Genomic DNA, 20644 nt, shown 5'->3' with positions numbered 1-20644 from the left:
CTGGGGGTGAGCTCCAGGCCGCCAGGTCTGTGGGACTTGCCTGGGTGGGAAGGTGCCCCTGAAGTCGGTATTGAAGGTACTAGGGATCAGGGGAAAAATCGAGAAATACCAAGCGTGGGGTGGGGTGCCCTCGGGTCTGTGGGTCACACCAAGAGGCTGACTCCTCTGCCAGCGGGGCAGAGAACTGAGCAAGCCGCAGGAATTTGGGGCGGATCGGGGTGGGGGCGCGAAGGGCAACGGAAACAGGAAGTGAGGGGCAGAGAGGCTGAAGAGGGCGGGTAGAGGGAGCATCAGTTACTCCGGGTGAGGCGAGTCCTCCTCCCCGACCCCGGCACTGCACGGGACGCGGCGCGCAGCCGGGCACCCCTGGACCCTGGACCGGGCTTGGGGCCCAGCCCCGCCCGCGCAACTCGAGGCCGGGGGCCAGCGACCGCTTCACTTGAGGCCCTCACCCCTCTGCTCTCGGCCGCAGCCCGACCAGGAACGGAACTACAGCTCCCGTGCGGCCCTCCCTCCACTCAGCCCGCGGCTCGGCGGGCACCGGCTCGCGCACTCCTGGGAACTGTAGTCCCTGGCCCTCCCCGCCTTCTCTGGGAGGCGGCCGGGATGTCCAGCCTGGAGGTGCTCGCAGCCCTCTCCACGTCCCTCCCTCTTGTGTTTCCAGCTATGGAAACCAGCTTCTTGCAGTGATGAGGAATTATTCTGCTGCCAAACATCACGGTCCCGTTGGCATCTACAAACGTGCCTTACTCTCTCGAGTCACTTTCCTACTTTCCCTTTGATATTGAAACCCTGGATTTCAGGCTGGGCGATTCAGGTTTTAGGGGGCAGGTTTGAGATCTGACTTGACATGCTGCGCAGCTCTTCACTCTGTCTCTTCCAGTTTCACAGATCGTTCCCCACTATTTTCATACATATTTGTTGACTTGGGGTTCAGAAAATTGGAATTCACACACCGTGAATAACCTTTGACATCCCCCCCCATTTCCAAGGCTGATTTCCACATGGTTTCCAGGCTTGTCTCCCCAATCTTTTTGTTTGTTTTGTTTTTCCCCTTCTAGCACACCCCTGATAAACAGACACACAGAACTGCAGGTTTCAAAGAAGAAAAGAAGCAAATTTGTTGTTGTTGGTAGGAGGGCATGAAGGAGAGGGTTCTTCACCTTCCCCAACATCTTGTACAGACGAGAGGTTGGGGGGGGCAATAGAAAAGGCAGTAGATGGGGGCGCATGCCCCGCTCTGTACAATATAGAAGAATCTGATATAGATACTTTGTATAAAAGCCACTTGTCCTCATTTGTGTCCGCTGGCTAGCTGGCTGGGTTGGGGGGGGGGCACTGGGGGACAAAGAAGCTGGGGGTGGTGGACCAGGACACAGAGACACCCCATGGTCCCCATCCTCTGGCTGTCCCCTTGTGGGGTCACTTTGGATCCTTGGTGGGGGCATAGCAGAGCTCCAGTGGCCGGGATACCTTCCAGAACTTCTCATTCACCAGTTCCAGGGTCAGCGAGCCATTCAGTGTCTACAGACGGGGTGGAAGAGAGAGAGGCAGGGTAAGAAAAAAGAAAGTTGGAGAAGGTGGTAAAGGATTTGAATAAGGCTGAAAGTGACCAAGGGAGGAAGAAAGAAAAAAGAGTTAATAAAAGAGATGGGGCAAGGCAAAGCAGGGGCATAGGGAGTGATGGGGGAGGAGACAGAGATGGGAGATGCAGCGGGAGAAAGGAAGGTGGGCCAGTTAGAAGGTCAGGATCCCGGGTTCTGTGTGGCCCCAGGCCACCCTCCCCTCTCACAGCCCTGCCCTCAGAGGCGCTCACCGTGAAAGCTCCGCCCCCAGGGGCGATGTAGATGGTGTACTGCTTTTCGCTGACACCTTCCAGACTGGGCAAGGCAGGCTCCTCAGGGCCGTCACCTCCTCCGGTACCCCCACCCTCCCCACCACCCCCATCAGGTCCCCCGGCATCAGAGGCGCCCCCTCCAGGCCCTCCTGGCTCCCCAGCCTCCTGCTGCTGCCTCCGCTCAAGGGCAATGCGCAGGGCCAAGTACTTGGAAAGATGGTCCACTGTGGCATTCCCAGTTGTCTTCACATACCTGAAGTGGGAAAGAGGGCAGGTTTAGGGCACAGAAAGCCTTAAATGGCCAAGGGAAGTAGGGGACTTTCCAACAGGGCCTCTGGGTTGGGGTTTCTTGCTAGGTTTGGGTGCAGCCCACTTCTGATGGAAGTCTATGTGATCTCTGGTTTCTCAGAGGTCAGGGGAAAGACAGGGCTCTCACCTAGTCTGGCAGTATTCTCCCTTCTCCACGAGCAGGGGGTGGGGCCGGAACACGAGCTCAATTTCTCCACCTGGCTCCGGGGGACTGGGGGCCCCAGGAGGGCTTGGGGGGCCTAGGGTTCCCCCTCCCAAGGTCCCTCCCCGGTCACCAGAGTCTTCAGAACCGGCGCCCCCACCCACCCCACCAGTGCCACCTCCCCCTGTCCCTACACTGCTCCCCCCTGCGCCCCCACCACGGGGTCGCTTGGGAGCAGGGCCTGGGGCAGAGTCAGGGGCGGAGTCTGAGCTCACATCCTCTCCATCCCCCTCTCCCTCCCCAGGCTCTCCTTCCCCCCCACTCATCGTGGTGGTCTGATCTGACCCGGGCATCGGTCGCCTCACACGCTGGGCCCTGTAGAAGCAAGTGGTTGAGGTTAGAAAGCACCAAGGATAAAGGGTTTAGACTTTAAACTTATGAGAGAACAAGAGATCAGGGAAATCTTACTGATGACACCTAATATTTGTTAAATACTAACTACATGCTAAGCACACTGGCTAAGTATTTTGCACTGCTGGCCTCTCATAGTACAAATCCTAGAAGCAGGTGATTATATTCTATTTATGGTTGAGGAAACTGAGGCTTAGAGAGGTTAAATAACTTGTTTGCGATCACAGCCCCTTGCCTCTCTCCTCATGGACTCCAAGAACCAGTAGCATAGGTTTGTAGAAATGCGGAATTTCAGGCCCAACTCCAGACCTACTGAAATAGAATTTGCATTTTTAACAAGACCCTCAGGTAATCTAGATTCCTATTAAAGCCGGAGCAATGCTGGCCTGGGAGGTCATTTAATTCTCAGCGGTGTGAATCCAGAGTTTATGCTCACAAGCACTCCGCTGCTCTAACTTCTAGAAAGTTAGAGGGCGAGCCATTTTCTTCTTAAGAATAGTAGTGCCAAGTGCTAACTAAGAAGTTGCAATTTATGTCCCTGACTTCCGGGCTTCAACAATCAGGCTGTGGTTAGCTATTAGGGTGCTAAGGCTTAGAAGCTGGCAGGCAGCGAAGACGGCACCAGGAGTCTGACCCACGCATCTGTCCCACCAGCCCTGCTACCGCCTCTCTCTAGGCCCGAACCTGTGCATGGCCTGCATGCGCAGCCCCTCCTCAATGCTGGAGCTCAGTGCCTGCTGGTTGTGCAGGCGACTGAGGCGGATGAGCACCCGGTCTTGGTGGGCCTCGTATTCCTCCCGGCTGGGATAGATCTTAGAGATCAGGGCATCAAAGTTGGGGTCTGGCCGCAGAGACCGCTTGGATACCAGCTTCTTGCGGCAGGTAGGGCACTCCTTGTTCCTGGGGTGGGAGAGAGGAGGCCGTGAACAGTCAGTTGCCAGGGTATTGAGGCCCCAACTCTGTACCCTTCACCCCATCTCAAACACATCCCTCCTGTTACCCGCTCCGCAGGGCCGTGACAATACAGTCCGAGCAGAATCGGTGGAGGCACTCCTTGGTGGTCATTGTATTCTTCAGCATGTCCAGGCAGATGGGACACATGAGTTCTGAATGCAGTGACCGAGGGGAAACCGCAATCTCTGTGCCATCCATGATGGCTTCCTGGAGGCATCAGTGAGTGGAAACGTGATAGTGGGTTGGGGGGAAAGGGGTTTTAGAAATAAGTAGTCCATGGAATGGGAATTTTGAGAAATACAGTGAAATAGCAGAATCTGGGTACCCCATGTTGGCCACTTGAGGAAGATGGTAATTCTGAGAGAGAGGAGCTTTGACTTGGAGAGAATGGAAAACAAAAAGGATTAGGGTCCATTAACTAAAAGTAGGAGCTTTGCAACAGGAGGATTTGAGGTTTGGCGAGAGGTCTGGGAGTGGGGGTGGCACAGATTTGGAGTTTGGGGAGGACTTTTTCAAGAGAATTTCTTAAAGTGTGGCCCAGGTTCGACCTATATCAGAATCTCCTAGGGTACTTGCTTAAGCCGCAGATTCTGGGGCCCCATCTCATTATTGTATCAAAATGTTGGGGGGTGGGGGAAGGCCGAGAGGCTCCATTTTTAATAAACTTGGGAGGAGAGTCTCATATGCACTGACTTATGACACTGAGCTGAGGAACAGTGAAGGTAATTGCTGTCTGTTTACTATCTTTCAGATGAAGGCAGTCATACTTGCCCGTCTGTGGCACTAGCTGATGTGAGGATTAAATGAGATAAATGTGAAGTGCTTGGAAAAGATTAAGATGATTCAAAGGTAGGACCAAGGGAGTCTGACATCGGGCAGGGTCCGCAGAACAGGGCAAAAAATGGCAAAGAGGCTGGCGGATGGGGTCATTGGATTGAAAGGTTTGGGGAAAGGGAGTAAGCTGTGAAGGGAGAGTCCCTGTCACCTGCGGGGTCCGGTGGAGCTCATACAGACTCAGTTCCCACGTTTTGCTTGCATTCTGGGCATTCGCCGGCGTCGTCATGGTGACCGAGGACAGACCCCCCACTAGGGTTCCGCAGCGGTGGAGGAGGAGGAGAGGTAGGCTGGGGAGAGGGGGGAGGGGGAAGGGGTGTTAGGGGGGCCGCCCTCGCGCAGACCCCGCCCCTCCGGTGGCTCCCCCCACCCCCCTCCGCCCCGCGCCGCGCTGCCCCTCACCCGGCTCCAGCCGTCCGCGCCCCAGTTGCCGCAGCGCCTCTCGCTGGGCCCGGGCTCCCAGCCCCAGTTCGCTCGGCCCGCAGCCGCTGCTCAGACAGCAGCTCCCGCCGCCGCCGCCGCCATGGCCCGGGCGCTGGGGCCCTACGTCACTTCCGCCTGTCCCTCCACTACACCCCCCCACCCCCGCCAGCGGAGACGTCACCCGCCACTCGGGGCTCGGGTGGGACGCGACGTGGGCGCCCGGGTACCCCGCCCTCGGGACGCGCCCGCTTCGCGTGTAGAACCGGCGTCCCCGGAGTCCCGAGCTACTTGGGGACCCCGGTCTCAGTCCCCGGGCCGGCACCGTCGCGCTGCCAACCTTAGCCACCTTCCCGAGGTCCCCACCCGGGGCCTCCGCTCCGGAGGGCGGGGCCTGGGATCTCTTGGACCCCGGGAGGGGACAGAAGGGTTGGAAAAGGGGCCACCTCCCCCACTCCGCGTCCCCTAGAGGCTCTGGGGAACAGCTGCCCCCCTCCCCACAACTTCTTCTCCGTAACCTCAGCCCGGCATTCCGGGGAGGGGAGGGGGGAAGGTTGCAAAGGATCCTCGGCCGCTTCAGTCCTCCAGTCCTGTGAATGCAACTAAATCCGGATGAGCCCGGGATTCCCCTTACCACCCTGGGGACTTGCTCCACCCTCCGCTTTGGCTCTCCCTAGACCCTCCGACCTGGTCTCCCCTCGAGGTTTGGGGGCGGCGGCTCGGGACGTCCAGACTCAACTCTCGGCCAGAGCCATAGACTCGAGAATTGCGTTTGGACAATCAGGAGCCGCGGCCCGGGGCGGGGGAGGGAGGCGCACGGGAGGAACGGGGGAATGGAGACACCACGCGGAAGCAGGGACACACACACAAGATGGGGCCCCTATAGGGGAGGGGGTGTGCGTGTGTGTGGGGGTGGGGGCACAAGGGGCAGAATGTCTGGAGTGGGAAGCGGGCAGGAGCCTCCTCCAGGACTTCCCAGTAAAGGAAGGGGACGGGGAGGAAAGAGAAGAGGAAGGGGCAGAGCGATCCCCATTGAGGGCAGGGGATGAGATTCAGGGCGGGGGGTGGGGGGTGGGTGGAAAGAGACCATGGTGGGCGTCCTGTCTCCTCCAGCCTGAGCTGGGGTTCCCGGACTTGGGCTGCAGCTGCCAGGGGGTAGCCTGTTTCTGGGACAAGGCAGCAGTGGGTCCCCTTGCCCCCTCCCCCAGTTCCCCCCTACTTCCCTGTCCTCTCCTTCAGTCCGTGGCCAGTCCTTATGTGGGCTCCAGAGTCGATTAGCGTGGACCCCCTCCCCTTCCTCCTCCTCCTCCCAGCCCCCTCCCTTCTGCTCTCCTCCAGCCCCTTTCATCGGCTGGTCCATTCCCCTAATCCTGGCCCCCTCCCCTAGTCCCCCCCCACCCCCCCGACCCCAGGCCGGCTGCAGCTATTGTAAGGTGGAGAGGAAGGGGGGGGGGGACTCAGAGAAGGGAGGGGTGGGGGAAGGCCACCTGTTCCAAGACCCCCTCCCAAGGCCAGACTGGACACCAGGATGGGGCCATGAACAAACCACCCTTGGGGACCATAAGGACCCAGGGAATTGGGGGGGAGGGGATTGGGGCTGCAGGACCAGGGGAAGGGGGTGGGGCAAAGACCCCCTCCCTCTAAAAAGACCCAGAATGTCACGCATACACAGTGACACACACTCTCTCCTCTCATACACGGCGGCGGCGGGGGTTGCCCTGGGAGACCAGGCAGTGAAAGGGAACAATCCTTCGGGAAAGGGAAAGGAGGGGGAGGTGGGGAAGGGTCTGAGGGCTTAGACACAAGAAGAACCGGAGGTGGCAGGGAAGAGGATTTGGAATTTATTAGGGTCACAAGCACCCCTGCCTCCCATATTCAGCATTCCAGAGCCATACACTGCCACCCCTTTTGTAGCCTGGGAACTCAGAGTCCTCATCAGCAGGAGGCCGGGTGGAGTGGTGGGGGAGTGAGCAGAGTCCAGGGTCCGTGAGGCAGTTACATGAAAAGACCTCCTGGGAGGGGCAGAAACATTTGGATAGATGCATAGGTGGAGACAAATGGGCTGGGGGGCACCCACTTCGGTCCCTCGCCTATGGGAACTTCTGCTCTTCCCTCAGTGGCTCCAGACTCCCTTCACTTGCTTTCTCTTATCATCTGGGTTCCACTTCTCTGCCCTCTCCCTCCCCATGATGGCCTCATACCAGTGACTTCCACTGAGGCCCCTGTGATGTATCCACTGTCTTCAGATGCCAAGAATGCAACCACATCTGCCACATCTATGGGAATGGCGGGGAGAAGGCAGAATCCTACTCACTCTCATGGACCCAAAGTCATCACCTCCCACCAGAACCCCTCCCCACCAACACACACACTCCAACCACCAATCCTAGTGAAATCCTCTCAGATACGACAAACATTGGGATCTCTTCCTTCAGGCCCCCTCCCTAGGGCCTCCTCCTCATTCAGTGCTCACCCTCAGGATCCCCCATATGTCCCATTGGGATCATTCCAATCACCTGTAAGAAAATATAAGTGGGTGAAAGTTTCTTTTATGGATTTTTTTTTTTTTTTTTGTAGGTTGAGTCTGTGACCCTTTTGTCTTCATTCCTTGTACACTTACTGAATATCTACTATTTGCCAGGCCCTGTGCCCAGATTCTCTCTGAAGCCCAGAGAGATTGGGTATCTGAACGATTCTGCCCTCTGCCCTCTACCCACAGCCTCCTACCTTGTCCAGCACTTTCTGTGGCACTTTCTGTGTCATGGGTGTTGTAATGAACCCTGGGAGGACAGAGTTACAGCGGATCCCATGTCTGTGGAAGGGAATGTGGCTGCTGACTCTGGAGAGGACTGAGCACTGACCTGCCCCCCAGACCTCCCGCATGCCTCAGCAAATCCCTCTGTACTCCCAGGGGTGTCTGACCAACCGTCCAAGCTCCCGAGCTGCCGTCTGGGTCAGCCCAATCACTCCAGCCTTGGATGCTGCATAGTTTGTCTGTCCCATGTTCCCCACCTATAGGTGGGTCAGAGATTTGGGATGAGTCAGGAGTCCCAAGGAGGGGCTCTCTGATCTATGCCCAACTAGCTGGCTGACCTCATCCCAACTCAGTCTGACCTTTCCTATGATGCTACTGATGTTGATGATGGACCCACGGCAACCACTGGACACCAGGGCTTGGGCTGCAGCCTGAGTGACTAGAAAGATGCCCTAGTGAGGAAAGAGCAACAAGGCAGAAAGGATCAGCTGGGGTGACAGTCTTCTTCCAGCTCCCTCCCCCAGGCTGGAGGAACCAGAAGTCACAGGTTCAGGGGTCACCACCTTGAGATTGACAGCTATGACTTTGTCCCAGTCATCCTCAGACATGCGGAGCAGAACCTCATCCCTGGTGATCCCCGCACAAGACACAACGACAGATGGCGGGCGAGAAAAGCAGGCCTATGGAAGTGGGCGGTTACACACCAAAACCCAAGTAGAGCCCGGGCAATGGAGGCAATGTCGGCTCTTTAAAGAGGGCGAGGTCCTGTCGCGTTCACCTGTACTTGTTCCAGCAGGCGCCTGACCGACCCGGACTCAGACACGTTAGCCTGGAAGGCGGCGTGGGCCCCGCCGGGCGCCACCTCCTCGCTCCCCTGCCCGCCCAGCAGCCACACCGTCTTGCATGCCGCTGCCTTGTCCAGGTCGCAAGCGGCCACGGTGGCCCCCTCTCTGGCTAGGCGCACACTGACGGCCCGGCCGATGCCGCCACCCGCGCCTGAGGTGGGAGAGAACACGCAGGAGGGGGGAAAAGGGGAGTGGGCAGGGGTCAGAGGTCAACAGGGCGCAAAGTTAGTAAAATTTGGACCGGGGGCCAGAGGTCACAGCGCCTGTAGACGCCGAAAGCGCGCCCCCGACAACACTCCGGCACCCCAACCCGCCTGGGGAGGGCATCCCCTCAACCTGTGACCAGGGCCAGCGCGGAGCGGAGCCTGAGCTGAGACGCCATGTCCGGCCGCGGGTGGGCGGGCACCCAGCACTGAGCCAATCCCAGCGCAGAGGGGGCGTGGCAAGAGCAAAGCCGCGCCAATCTAAGCCAGGCCAGCGTTGGGCCATCTGCGGCCACCAGCGCAGGCTGACCTCCCACTGTGGGGGCGTGGCCAGTCACCACCACTTGGGGGCCTGGGGAGTGGGGAGATGAGGGGCCCCCATTCCTCCAGAAAAAGACAAAGACCGCGTGTGGGGCGGAAGATCCGAGGACTTTATTTCCGGTCACCACCCCTACCCCTCGATTCAAACAGTGATATAAAAAGAATAGAAAAAAAATCAGGCCAGGAGATTAGCAACCCACCTCCTCCCTCAATCACTCCCAAATCAGGACACACGATTGATGTTTAATTGACGTACATCCCCAGCTCTTCCTGCTACCCCCCCCCCCCCCCACCGCGTCCAGGGCTCTGGTCTTCCCTGAAGCTTCCACCAACAGGTGGGAAGGGGAGGCAGACCTTGGAAGAAACCTGTGTGTGGTAGCTTGGTCCTCTGAAAACAGGTTGGGTACGGTACACGGCATAGGCTGTCATCAACCCCTCTCTTTTCCAGCCTTCTTCATGGCCCCGTTTAGCCCCCAAACCCAACAACATGGTCAGCACATGACTAACACTATGGTCCCTCTGACTTCTCACTCTCACTTCTGCAGCTCCTGTAAGACTGCAAAGTCTTGATGGCCCTAATGCCAAAGTCACCACTTCCCTAGGATACAACTTCCTTTGGCAGATGTCTCTGGCCAGGGCCCCCAACCTCCACAGATCCCTGACCTGGAGGACTTAAGAGGCTAGAGGTTTGGGGCTGGGGTGGGGGCGGTTTACCCCACCTCTCACTCGAGGTGGGCTATCAGCACCATCATGACAACTCCCCCCAGCAGCCCCAGCACCTCCAGAAGTGACTGCAATGGTGATGCCTCCCTCAACAGCTCAGGCAACACGGACACCGTTGCTACGTAGATAAAGCCACCTGCAGTGAATGGCAGAATCCAGCCAGGACCTGTACCACCTGCAACTTCACTGCCCACTGCCCCTCCTTCAGTTAGGAGGGCACAGGCTGTGCCTGCCAGTGCCCCTATTGCTGTCAGTAGTTGTAGACGCATCGCCTGGTGGGCAGAAAAGACAGAAAGGTACTCAGCAACATCTAAAGATGATCAGCTGTTAGGCACGTCTGGTGGGGTATAGGTATATATGGGCAGAGTGCATGTCTTTGGGAACTAAAGACTAAGTCAAAAAGAGGAGGATCTAGAATAGACACTGTCTGGAAAATCTTAAAATATCAAAGAGGTCCTTCCTACAGGCCTCTGATTGAGTAGGTCAGGGTGAAAGACCCTCATAAACCATTCAGATGGTTTGTGGACCATAGTTGAAGAAATACTCAGCCACAGGACAAAGAAACAGAATTTCTTCCCCCTCATTTCTGGAGAACTTGTTGTTCGTAACATTACAGCCTGTTTGGAACTAATGAGAGGTGATCATGGGTTTTGGGTGGGTGAACAGGAGGTAAAGAGTTTGAGGCAATCATGTCTGATGCACAGCATCACCAACCTGCTTTTTGCTGCACCCAGACTGAACCAGGATGGCAAAGTCCCCGACTTCATGGGGTACTTCGTGTAGCAGGACGGTCATTGTGGTCAGGATTCCTAGCCCCCAACCTCCTCTAAATGAAGCACCAATGGCCAGACCATCTGTGAAGTTGTGTGCCAGGTCAGCAGCCAGATTCAGGTACCCTGATACACGTAGGTCTTGTACAAGTGGAAAGGAAGACAAAATGATTATCACCCCTAATTCCAGCCCTGGTCAGCCCTTATCACATCTCTCCCCAGAGATCACTTCACACCCAGCCCCTTCATGTTTCTCAGACACCTGCCATTACCCACAGTGCACATTCCATGTGAAATATGATAACCCTTGCCCATGTTTATCAATAACTCTGGCCCTCACCTGAACCTGTTTTTTCTTCTCCAGAATTCTGAGATCTCACTGGCCCATCTTTGAGCCCTGTGCTTCCTCCTCTCCTCTTCCGAGACCCACCTGCTTCCTTTTCTTCCTCCTCTGAGCTCTGTTTCTCCTTTGAAGTATGCTCTGAGAGAAGAAGTTAGTAAAAGCGGAGAACAGAGATCTCCAAAAATGTCCTCAAAAGAGAAGTCCCCTTCCACCTAAGAGCCATAGGATGAAGGGATTCTGAGGCAGGCAAGGTGCTTCTTAAGGAAAGTTGTTCCTGGACTTACCCTGTTTTCCATGCCCATGACTTCCCTGTGTGTGACCATGAGTTTGTCCATGTCCATGACTGTGTCCATGTCCGCCTTTCACATGTCTCACAAATTTCTCCACCACAAGAAAGGCAACAATTCCACTGAGGACCCAGAGTCCCACAGACAGAATGGGGCCCTGGCCTGGAAATAGAGACATTGAGACATTGAGGGAGATGTGGATTTGAGACTCCTTTTCCCCAAGTACAGGAGGAGAATAGGGAGAGAAAGACCTTCCCCAACATCCCAACACATCTCCATCCATTCCCTCTTTACCACTGTGAGAGTGTCCATGCCCAGGCTGCTCCAGTGGGTGGTGAGAATGAGGTTCTAGAGAAAGGGAGAGAAAAGGTCAAATGAGAAACTACCCTGCCCAAGTGGCATGCATTTGGGGAGATACTGGAAAGTCAGGGATGACAAAGGGGAAAAGAACCCTTTTGCCCAAAGAATAAAATATATTAAGATTTGCAGTAGTGGCCAAAGATCACTTACCCAGGGCGTGAGGGATGAGGTGCAGAAAGGCATCTCCCAAGAGCCCACCCGAAGCAAAACTGAGCAAGATCTGGAGCAGAGAGCGGTGCCGGGGGGAGTTTGATTCCACAGGGATAAGGAAGAGGACAAAAAATGGAGCTGCAGAGATCAGAACGGTGGCCCCCAGTGCCTGGTGAGGAGAGAGTCAGGGGTCAAGTGGTGCGGGGTTTCCCAAAAATCCAGAACCGGCCCCTCTCTCCCCCATCCCTTGGGGACTCACATAAGCCCAGAGAGTGACAGTGTCCAGGTCCTGCTTGATGCCTGGAGCCCCAGACTCCCCATAGCCTCCATGGCTGTGCTCATGGTCATGTCCATGTCCTCTGTGGTAGAGGCTCTCATGTGATTGGCCATGGCTATGGCCATGGTGCAAATCCTCATGTGAATGTCCATGTTCGTGACCGTGGGTATGCCCGTGCCAGATGCTCTCGTGAGTGTGGCCATGGCCAGGAGCATGACTGTGTCCATGGTGGAAATCCTCATGTGAGCGCCTGTGGCTGTGGCCATGGAAGTCCTCGTGCAAGTCCTCGTGCAGGTCGCCATCACCCCCGTGTCCGGCCACTAGCAGCCCCAAGGCCGCCCAGGTCAGCAGTCCCACGGCCACCCAGTGGGGGGCCCCCAGGCCTCTGGCCATCGCGCTGACCAGAGGGACAGAGACAGTGACTCCACTTGACCCTCAACTCTACACCTATGAGGGGTCAGCTTTACTCCGTTCGTGCCCTCCGTCCACTTCTATGGGCCGCTACCCCATTCCGCTGTCCGCACCCACATTGTTCCCAAGACTCGGTCCCTTTATCTCAAACCCCCTCCCGGATATAGGGCCCCCGGGACACCGCTCTAGGCTTTGATCCTCCACTTTACGGACTCTCTGGGCCCTCGTCTCTATGATCCACTAAGTAGTGGAAAGGGCCTGGAAAGGACGGTAGGGTAAAGCAGGGAATTCTCACCGGCTTCGGGATCCTCTCCTTTCCCGGTTTGCTCGGACGTGGCAGTCCCGCCTCTGGCTCCCGCGAGAGCAGGAAGTTCCGTTCCAGCTCGGTCCCGATACCTTTACCAATATGGTGGCACTCTGGTGGCGGCCCAGACGCCGTACTCTGGCGCGCATGCGCGGGTGTGGAGGTTATTTGAGGGGAGGCTGGGCGAGGCCGGCTAACAGGGCCGAGGAGACCGCCTCCTCCGTTTCCAACTAGACGAGGGGGCGGGAACTAGCGCGGAGACTTCCCGTCTATACCAAGATGGCTGCCATATCGGCGCTGTCATTTTGGTACAGAGCAGAGCGAGGCGCTTAATTCGACCCGGTTCAGGCCAGAGTCTTTTTCTCTGGGGCTTCCTCGTGCTCAGCTAGCCCCCTGGTCAATATTTGGAAATCCCTGATACCTCTTCGGTATCCTTGCACTCAGCCAAGACTCATGTCTTGGGCTGCTCGCCCGCCCTTCCTCCCCCAGCGGCATGCCGCAGGGCAGTGTGGGCCGGTGGGGGTGCGAAAAGAAATGCATTGTGGGGTCGCCTCCCGGTGGCGGCGGCGACGGCCCTGGCTGGATCCCGCAGCGGCGGCGGCAGCGGCAGCAGCCGGAGAACAACAAACCCCGGAGCCGGAGCCGGGGGAGGCTGGACGGGACGGGATGGGCGACAGCGGGCGGGGTGAGTGTCCTAGCGGACGGACGGGCGAACCAGTGACCGCGTTATCTGCGACCCCTCCCCCGCGTCCCCTGGCGCTCTTTCCCTGGCGCTCCCGCCCCCTTGTTTGTAAACATGCGTCCCCTCCCTCCCTAGGGCCTTAGCGCCCTCCCCCCCCGGGGCGGGGCGGGGAGGGGGAGCTTCCGCCCTCCTAGCTTTGGCTGTTTGAGGCCCTACAATCTGGAGGTCCCGGGCGTGGGACACGAGTCCTCAAGTTTGGGGACTCTGGACGTTTGAAGGCAGATCCTGCTTCCTAGGAGGGGTTCTCTTCCGCCTCTTTTGCTTGTACAGTCGGGCTACAAGCTGGGAATGGAGGGGCCGTCAGTTGCACCCCACGTGCTGCCCCACCCACATAAGACATGACTGGCTTGGGGTGACTAAATGCATTGCTTGGAATTCTCCCTCGCCTGAACTAGCCTGTCTCTTGTCAACCCCCTCCTCTCACCACAATTAGGAGTTAAGCCCTTGTTTGACAACGGGGTGTTTCTGGACATGAGGATGAGTGGGGTGGGTTGGGGTGGGGTGCGGTGGGGGATTAGAGAGAGAATTAAAGTCTCCAGTTGGATGATCTATGACTCATTTTCTCTTTTTTGTCTTTCTGTCTGTGTGTCTCTGTGCCTGTATGTACCCCTCCCTCAGACTCCCGAAGCCCAGACAGTTCCTCCCCGAATCCCCTTCCCCAGGGGGCCCCTCCCCCTTCTCCTCCTGGGCTACCCCTACCCCCGTCAGCAGCCTCATCCCTTGGAGGTTCCGGGGCCCCACCCCCACCCCCGATGCCACCCCCCCCACTGGGCTCCCCTTTCCCGGTCATCAGCTCTTCCATGGGGTCCCCTGGTCTGCCCCCTCCAGCTCCCCCAGGATTCTCCGGGCCTGTCAGCAGTCCCCAGGTGAGAGGTCATGGCTCACTGACTGCCTCTCCACTTTCATTCCCTTGTTTTCCTTGTGACCCCAGATCCTTGTGTGAACTTCCCCATGGTCCACTGACCTTCCAGTCCTCTAATCCTGGCAGGCCTGTGGTCCTTGTGAGACCCTTTGCCCTTCCTGAGGTGACTGATCTTTCAGTGCATGCTTCCTCCCCACCCTATAAAAGAACCCTGAATATTCTGATGTCCCTTTCATCTATCTGTTATTTTTGCCCTTTTTGTCCCATCTGCCATCCTGAAATACATGCCCTTCAGGGCCCCTGTATTGCACAATTTCAGGGAGAACTGTATGTCTGATCTCTTTGCGGTTGTGCTCCAGGGGTGGCCCTTCACAGACTGCAGTGTAAATAATGTCCCCTGTAATGTGCAATGCAGGGCCCTGCCTAGGTGGTAGGGGATGATTTCCATGACCTCTGAGAGATTCTCCTTCCCAATGAGTCTCCCTGTGACTTCCCTATTTCCCCCATCCCAGATTAACTCAACAGTGTCGCTCCCTGGGGGTGGGTCTGGCCCCCCTGAAGATGTGAAGCCACCAGTCTTAGGGGTCCGGGGCCTGCACTGTCCACCCCCTCCAGGTGGCCCTGGGGCTGGCAAAAGGCTTTGTGCCATCTGCGGGGACCGAAGCTCAGGTATGGGGCTCAGAGGATCACCAGAGAGGAAGAAAGAGAGTGTCTGATATTTACCAACACCTGTGGGATTCCCAGGGGCTCACAGGGTTACATTGGAGCAAGTGGGTGGGGGGACGCCTGGTGATAGGTAAGGGACCTGGAGCTCAGATATGGGATGGGGGATGGTCAGAGGAAAGCGGTATAGGGTTTTTGAACAGTGAGGAGTGTGGGACTGGATCATCCCTTGTGTCCGGGTTCCCCATCTCTGGATTTGGCAGTGGATTTAAGCTAAGTTTGCTGGGGGGAAGCTGGCAAGAGACATAATGGCAAGGGACCTCCGTGCAGCCTTGTTGCTCTTCCCCTCGCCTTCTAGGCAAACACTATGGGGTTTACAGCTGTGAGGGCTGCAAAGGCTTCTTCAAGCGCACCATCCGTAAGGACCTGACCTACTCGTGCCGGGACAACAAGGACTGCACCGTGGACAAGCGCCAGCGCAACCGCTGTCAGTACTGCCGCTACCAGAAGTGCCTGGCCACCGGCATGAAGAGGGAGGGTAAGGGCCCGCCAGCCAGGCTTCCCTGGGCTGCCCTGCGGGAGAGGAGGGAGGAGGTGGAGGAAGACTGCAGGACAGGCCAAACGGTGCCTCTAGGGAGGACGGCACTGTTCTCTCTCCTCCTCCAGAGGGCGGTATTCGATTCCTCTCTCCCGTCAGCCGCTCTTGTCCCTGGTATGCTGCTTCGTTCTCTAGTTTCTTTCTTAATGGGGCTGCTTCTCTGTGGCCTGCCCCTAGGACCTGTCCTCCCGTCCCTAGTGCTAGGGTAGGCTAAGCTTTCCTTACCCACGAGGGCCTTCTCTGTCTCCCCTTCAGTTACCTGAATAGTCCCTCCTCTTTGACCCAGTGGTTGCTTATCTGTGGTCCGTCCTCCAAAGTCTGGGACTCTACTCATTTAGAAAGTTACAGACTTTACTGAAGACCTCAGGGATGCCTTCCCTTTTCTTTATCTTCTTAAGTCTGATTCTGGAATTCTCAGACTCTTTGGAGTGTCTTAGTCAAATCCCTCATTTTAGCGAAGATGAGCCTGAGGCCTGGTTTTCCCAAGGTCATGTAACAAAGGAGGGGCAGGGCTGGGATCAGAATCCATCCTTGAAGACTCAGGCCAGTGATCCTTTCACTGCTCTTTGTTGAATCAGAAGAGCATCAGATTTGCAGTCAGGCACCCTTGGATTTAGATGGATGACTTGCCGTGTATTACGTGAACTTGGGCAAGCTATCTAACTTCTCCAAGCCCTGCATTCTTCATCTTTTATAACAGAGAGAAGAGCTCACAAGATTCTTACAGTAATTGAGGGAACATTAAAATGTGTTTTCACATTTCTTAGCATGTAGTTGGTCCTCAGTTTAAACGTTAGCTTTCTCCGTCATCCTTTACCCTCCCTTCCCCTCCTCCTTCTTGGTTTATTTATCTGCCCTTTTGTAACCGCTGCTTCCAGACTGCCCCTAGTCCACCATTGCTGGGGACTTCCCCAATTCCTATAAATATCTCCTAAGGGCCATGAGAACCCTGATAAGACCCTAAGGACATTCCAGAACCCCTCACGGCTGACTGTTGACTTTCCCCTTTTTCTTTTCCTCCTCTTCCCACCCCCAGCGGTACAGGAGGAGCGTCAGCGGGGGAAGGACAAGGACGGGGATGGGGAGGGGGCTGGGGGAGCCCCCGAGGAGATGCCTGTGGACAGGATCCTGGAGGCGGAGCTTGCTGTGGAGCAGAAGAGTGACCAGGGCGTTGAGGGTCCTGGGGGAACCGGGGGTAGCGGCAGCAGCGTGAGTGATGGGGTCAATCCAGTCTCTTTCCTGATGGGGGGCGGAGGGAGTCTAGGTTGGTTCTATTTCCCTCTCCTCTCCCTTTCCCTCCCAACCCCCACCCCACCCCCAAACACTGCCTGGGACTGGAAGTGCTGCCAAACAAGGTCTCTCAAACATCTGAGGTGGGTGTGATCGTTTTCTCTGTCCCCATCCCAGAACAACCCAGTGGCAGAACCACAGGCAAGTCCTAAATACGTAATTGTTTTCATGAATGCCTGAGGAGAAGCCTGACTTACAAGTATTGGTTCAGATGGTTTTGAAGGGAGACTCCTTTAAGGAGGTGGTATCAGAAACATCTTACAAGGGGGGGCTTCCACTGTACCTCCAGACCTTCCATAACTCTTACCCCCCATCCCCTGCAGCCAAATGACCCCGTGACTAACATCTGTCAGGCAGCTGACAAACAGCTATTCACGCTTGTTGAGTGGGCGAAGAGGATCCCACACTTTTCCTCCTTGCCTCTGGATGACCAGGTCATATTGCTACGGGCAGGTCAGTGACCTTGGATCCCCTTGAGCTCTTGATACATGACCCCTACTCGACCTTCTGACCTTCAGTGACCCCAGTGCTTACTTACATACCAAGGGGGCCAAGTTCATTGACCTCACCGCTTCTTCTTCTCTTCCCCGGATACGCTTTGAATCCCATGGTCTGCTCTCTGGCTCCTGACCCTTGCTGCCCCCAACCCAGGCTGGAATGAGCTCCTCATTGCTTCCTTCTCCCACCGATCCATTGATGTCCGAGATGGCATCCTCCTCGCCACAGGTCTTCATGTGCACCGCAACTCAGCCCATTCGGCAGGCGTGGGAGCCATCTTTGATCGGTCAGTGGCCCTCGGCTGGGCTGGCCTGTAGGTAGAGGGGGTGGGGCTATAGGCTGGTCCGTGTCCAAGGCTGGCTGAGCTGTGACCTTTGAGTGACCTGCAGGTCCCTCTCCAGGGTGCTGACAGAGCTAGTGTCCAAAATGCGTGACATGAGGATGGACAAGACAGAGCTTGGCTGCCTGAGGGCAATCATTCTGTTCAATCCAGGTAAGAGGAGGATCACCCCTGTCTCTCAAGACCAAGGCAACCTTGGAGCCTCCTCTTCTCCAGAGACTCCTAAGTTACCCAGCTATCCCCCTCAACCCGGAATTCTCCCAGCTGACCAAGAAAAGCCCACATCCACTGATACATTCCCCTTTGATCCCATTCCATAACTTGCCCTGCTTCCTTTGCCAGGCGTCTGGTAAAGGGCCAGTAGGTGGGGCCCAGAAGGGACATTGTGTGGGCCACATCTCCACATTTCTGACTTGATTTGTCTTCCTTCTTCTTCCTCCTCTTTTCCCTACCATCTCAGATGCCAAGGGCCTCTCCAACCCTAGTGAGGTGGAGGTTCTGCGGGAGAAAGTGTACGCTTCACTGGAGACCTATTGCAAGCAGAAGTACCCTGAGCAGCAGGGACGGTGAGAAGGAGCTGTGGGGGTGAGGGGTTGTGGGGTGCCATGAGGGTGTGTTCAGGGCCCATGTGGTTCCATCTGTCTTCTCCCACCTCTACCTCAGGTTTGCCAAGCTGCTGCTACGTCTTCCTGCCCTCAGATCCATCGGCCTTAAGTGTCTAGAGCATCTGTTTTTCTTCAAGCTCATTGGAGACACCCCCATTGACACCTTCCTCATGGAGATGCTTGAGGCTCCCCACCAGCTGGCCTGAGCCCAGACCCAAACATGGTGCTCCTCCTCACACCTGAGGAGTACACATCTGAGGGAGACTCCAGCCTTGGGGCATGGTGGGGAGGGGCCATGCCCTAGAATCTTGATGGGGTGAGGAGTACAGGGCAGAGCTGAGACCTCCAAGGGGATCCATAAACCCTCCAGGGGCTTTCCGTGACATCCCAAGTCAGAGGGGACCCCAGATCCTTGTGAGGGCTGGACCTCTCCCTTCAGTGGCCTTGAGTCTCTGAATTTATCTGGGTCTGCCATGATTTGGGGTGATTTCTCACCCCCTGCCTGGAACGATCTCTCCTTCCCCCAGCACAAAGCACTGGCCTTGTTCACAGGACCTTGCTTCCTTCTCATCTTGCCTCACTTAGCTACCCATGCAAAAAGAGAGAATGGGAACTCGCCCAGAGATGGATATTGGGGGGCAGGCCCCCCAAACTGACGGACATGGGAGTAGCACTCTGACAGGCCTTCCTTGAGGCCTTGACAGTAGCCCGGCAGGTGGGGGCTACTCTGGAAGAGGGAGGGGCCCTGTCACTGTTTCCAGTCCAGAGTCCCTCTCACACCTCACCTCCTGCTGCAGTCAGACTGAAAAATAAAAAGGTGGTGGTGGTGGTTAGGGGGTGAGTGGAGATGTAGGAACCCATCTGCTATTTTTAATTTCCTCTGAGGATAGAGACTTGCAGTTAGACTCAAAGAAGTACTGTACTTTCCCGGGTTGACTAAGAAATGCCAGCGGTGGAGGTGGTGTTTGGGAAAGGCTGGGCCCTGAGATGGTCTGTCCCTGGGGCCCTTCAAGCACTGGCCTTCCCAACCCCCTCCCCATCTCTTCTTGTCTAACTAGGGGAAGGCGCCTGGGATGTGATGGCGGGGAGGGGCAGGGGATGGTTTGGTGAGTAGTCCTCTCAGGCCCTTCCTTTCACAGCCTTCCCCCAGACCTGGTCACACACAGTGTAACCTGGGGGACACAGGACCCTGGCCTGAGAATTGAGGGGGGATGGTCAAGCCTGCAGAGATGGGGTGCTGGGGCTGCATGATTTTTGCCCTGCAGCTCTTCTCTCTGGGATTCCTTTCCCTTCTCTTTCACTCACACATAAAATAGCTTTCAAATTAAAATCGCTGTTTTCTGGACTGCAGTGACTGTATTGGGGGGCAGCACTGCGTCGGCCACCGGCGCGTGCGGGGGGGTGGGTATCCGGTCGGGAGCTCCGGACGCGCTCCCTTGACGCCGCCGCCGAGGTTCCCTGGGGCCCGAGAGGCGGGCACAGGGTGGGGGACACAAGGCGCGCTTTGTCGGGGAGGGGGGGAGAGGGTGTGCCAGGCTGGGGGCGGGGCCGGCCGGAGGAGGAAGAGGGGGGCGGCTGATTCTCAAAGGCGCCTTGTTCGCTTGCGCCCTCCTCGCGCCAGCGGGCGGCGGCGCCTCGACTCGCCCCTGTCTTCTCCGGCTGCGCCGCGGGCTCCAGGCAGACCCGGCGCCGTGCCCGTCCGTGGGGACGCACTGGGTGCTGAGCGCGGCGGCCTCTTCAGGCGTTGCCCGCCCGGAGGCGGTCTCTCGTCCCTGAGTGACCCTGTTTCCCCGCATTCTTCCAACTAGCTTCGACGGCCCCCTCATCTCTCCGATGGCTCCCGGGCTCCCTGACCTCGTCCCCCTCGTTTTCATCTCCTTGGACCTGATTATGCTGTGTGTGTCGGGCTGTCCAGTCTCTGGCTCTCTCCGCCCCCCACTCCGGGTCCCTCTGCCTCCCTTCTAACCACCTGTCCCCGGCCCCTTGCAGCCGTCGGGTAGCAGGTCCCCAGTCGCTATCTATAGCCTAGTCTATAAATACCCCCTCCCCAGGCCGGCTCTGTAATTACACTGGGCGGGGCGAGGGGAAGTAATTATGGAGACCTGATAGGGGGGAGGTAGAGACCCCCCGCCAGGCCCGCCTCTCCCCTCCCACCGTGCCCTAAGTCCCGCCCAGGACTGCTGAAAAGGAGTCTCTGGGCCCCCAGGTGGGAGGGAGTTGAGGTGGGGGCTCTGAGTGGACCTCTGGGTCCTAGAAAAGGAAGGGGCAAGGGAAGAGATATCGGGGTTCCCGAAAAGGTAATCTTGGGTACAGGCCACTCAGTCTCTGCAAGGAGCAGGGGAAAGCAGTCTGAGGGTCAGCGAAGGAGGGCTCCTGCCCCCCCACTCCCA

The 20644-nt window shown here is 57.1% G+C and overlaps 4 protein-coding genes across 10 annotated transcripts; 1 reads left to right on the top strand and 3 right to left on the bottom strand.

The window, feature by feature from the left end:
* Window positions 1-1096: 1096 nt before the first annotated feature.
* RING1 (ring finger protein 1) lies at window positions 1097-5685 on the bottom strand. Of its 2 annotated transcripts, XM_064597456.1 has the most exons (8): window positions 5595-5685; window positions 4890-5497; window positions 4639-4777; window positions 3700-3860; window positions 3384-3599; window positions 2274-2663; window positions 1817-2090; window positions 1097-1524 (listed from the first exon to the last, which is right to left on the bottom strand). In XM_064597456.1, the coding sequence occupies exons 3-8, from the start codon at window positions 4714-4716 to the stop codon at window positions 1423-1425; spliced, it is 1221 nt and encodes a 406-aa protein (XP_064453526.1). In that variant the 5' UTR covers window positions 4717-4777; window positions 4890-5497; window positions 5595-5685; the 3' UTR covers window positions 1097-1422. The 2 variants fall into 2 exon arrangements, with proteins under 2 accessions (XP_064453526.1, XP_064453528.1); XM_064597458.1 differs by lacking the exon at window positions 4890-5497.
* Window positions 5686-6727: 1042 nt separating this feature from the next.
* HSD17B8 (hydroxysteroid 17-beta dehydrogenase 8) lies at window positions 6728-9035 on the bottom strand. Of its 2 annotated transcripts, XM_045866679.3 has the most exons (9): window positions 8844-9035; window positions 8441-8658; window positions 8226-8342; window positions 8022-8114; window positions 7834-7919; window positions 7635-7719; window positions 7381-7423; window positions 7109-7183; window positions 6728-6919 (listed from the first exon to the last, which is right to left on the bottom strand). In XM_045866679.3, the coding sequence occupies exons 1-9, from the start codon at window positions 8887-8889 to the stop codon at window positions 6903-6905; spliced, it is 780 nt and encodes a 259-aa protein (XP_045722635.2). In that variant the 5' UTR covers window positions 8890-9035; the 3' UTR covers window positions 6728-6902. The 2 variants fall into 2 exon arrangements, with proteins under 2 accessions (XP_045722635.2, XP_045722636.1); XM_045866680.3 differs by lacking the exon at window positions 8226-8342.
* Window positions 9036-9118: 83 nt separating this feature from the next.
* Window positions 9119-12811, bottom strand: SLC39A7 (solute carrier family 39 member 7). Of its 2 annotated transcripts, XM_045866676.3 has the most exons (8): window positions 12648-12811; window positions 11924-12338; window positions 11665-11833; window positions 11449-11502; window positions 11152-11316; window positions 10865-11005; window positions 10469-10665; window positions 9119-10026 (listed from the first exon to the last, which is right to left on the bottom strand). In XM_045866676.3, exons 1-8 carry the CDS (start codon window positions 12803-12805, stop codon window positions 9754-9756), a joined length of 1572 nt encoding a protein of 523 aa, XP_045722632.2. In that variant the 5' UTR covers window positions 12806-12811; the 3' UTR covers window positions 9119-9753. The 2 variants fall into 2 exon arrangements, with proteins under 2 accessions (XP_045722632.2, XP_045722633.2); XM_045866677.2 differs by lacking the exon at window positions 10865-11005.
* A 298-nt stretch (window positions 12812-13109) lies between these two features.
* RXRB (retinoid X receptor beta) lies at window positions 13110-19599 on the top strand. Of its 4 annotated transcripts, none has more exons than XM_045866675.3 (10): window positions 13110-13341; window positions 14017-14264; window positions 14773-14929; window positions 15282-15461; window positions 16558-16730; window positions 17135-17264; window positions 17463-17595; window positions 17711-17802; window positions 18110-18215; window positions 18313-19599. In XM_045866675.3, exons 1-10 carry the CDS (start codon window positions 13110-13112, stop codon window positions 18458-18460), a joined length of 1599 nt encoding a protein of 532 aa, XP_045722631.1. In that variant the 3' UTR covers window positions 18461-19599. The 4 variants fall into 4 exon arrangements, with proteins under 4 accessions (XP_045722631.1, XP_045722630.1, XP_054361786.1 ...); XM_045866674.3 differs by having other exon boundaries at window positions 17699-17802; XM_054505811.2 differs by lacking the exon at window positions 14017-14264 and having other exon boundaries at window positions 13125-13341; window positions 17699-17802.
* Window positions 19600-20644: the final 1045 nt, after the last annotated feature.

The sequence above is a fragment of the Mirounga angustirostris genome, unplaced genomic scaffold (genome assembly GCF_029215605.1).
Source record: "Mirounga angustirostris isolate CCGP_5_RB_7025 unplaced genomic scaffold, mMirAng1.0.hap1 SCAF_8, whole genome shotgun sequence".
Taxonomy (NCBI): Eukaryota; Metazoa; Chordata; class Mammalia; order Carnivora; family Phocidae; genus Mirounga; species Mirounga angustirostris.
The sequence above is the reverse complement of the archived record's forward strand: the minus strand, read 5'-3'. Positions and strand labels throughout refer to the sequence as shown.

Bases quoted from the DNA above. Each gene is read 5' to 3' on its own strand.
- RING1 (XM_064597456.1), bottom strand. From the start codon at position 4,716: ATGACGACGCCGGCGAATGCCCAGAATGCAAGCAAAACGTGGGAACTG. The intron at 3,861-4,638 runs GTGACAGGGACT...TGATGCCTCCAG, and splicing joins AGCTCCACCGGACCCCGCAG to GAAGCCATCATGGATGGCAC. The intron at 1,525-1,816 runs GTGAGCGCCTCT...CCCCGTCTGTAG, and splicing joins CTGGGGGCGGAGCTTTCACG to ACACTGAATGGCTCGCTGAC.
- HSD17B8 (XM_045866679.3), bottom strand. From the start codon at position 8,889: ATGGCGTCTCAGCTCAGGCTCCGCTCCGCGCTGGCCCTGGTCACAG. The intron at 7,920-8,021 runs GTCAGACTGAGT...ACCCACCTATAG, and splicing joins TCAGTAGCATCATAGGAAAG to GTGGGGAACATGGGACAGAC. The intron at 7,424-7,634 runs GTAGGAGGCTGT...ATTTTCTTACAG, and splicing joins CACAGAAAGTGCTGGACAAG to GTGATTGGAATGATCCCAAT.
- SLC39A7 (XM_045866676.3), bottom strand. From the start codon at position 12,805: ATGCGCGCCAGAGTACGGCGTCTGGGCCGCCACCAGAGTGCCACCATA. The intron at 12,339-12,647 runs GTGAGAATTCCC...CCCTCTGGTCAG, and splicing joins AGGAGAGGATCCCGAAGCCG to CGCGATGGCCAGAGGCCTGG. The intron at 11,834-11,923 runs GTGAGTCCCCAA...TCTCCTCACCAG, and splicing joins CTGTCACTCTCTGGGCTTAT to GCACTGGGGGCCACCGTTCT.
- RXRB (XM_045866674.3), top strand. From the start codon at position 13,110: ATGTCTTGGGCTGCTCGCCCGCCCTTCCTCCCCCAGCGGCATGCCGCA. The intron at 13,342-14,016 runs GTGAGTGTCCTA...CCCCTCCCTCAG, and splicing joins GATGGGCGACAGCGGGCGGG to ACTCCCGAAGCCCAGACAGT. The intron at 15,462-16,557 runs GTAAGGGCCCGC...TCCCACCCCCAG, and splicing joins CACCGGCATGAAGAGGGAGG to CGGTACAGGAGGAGCGTCAG.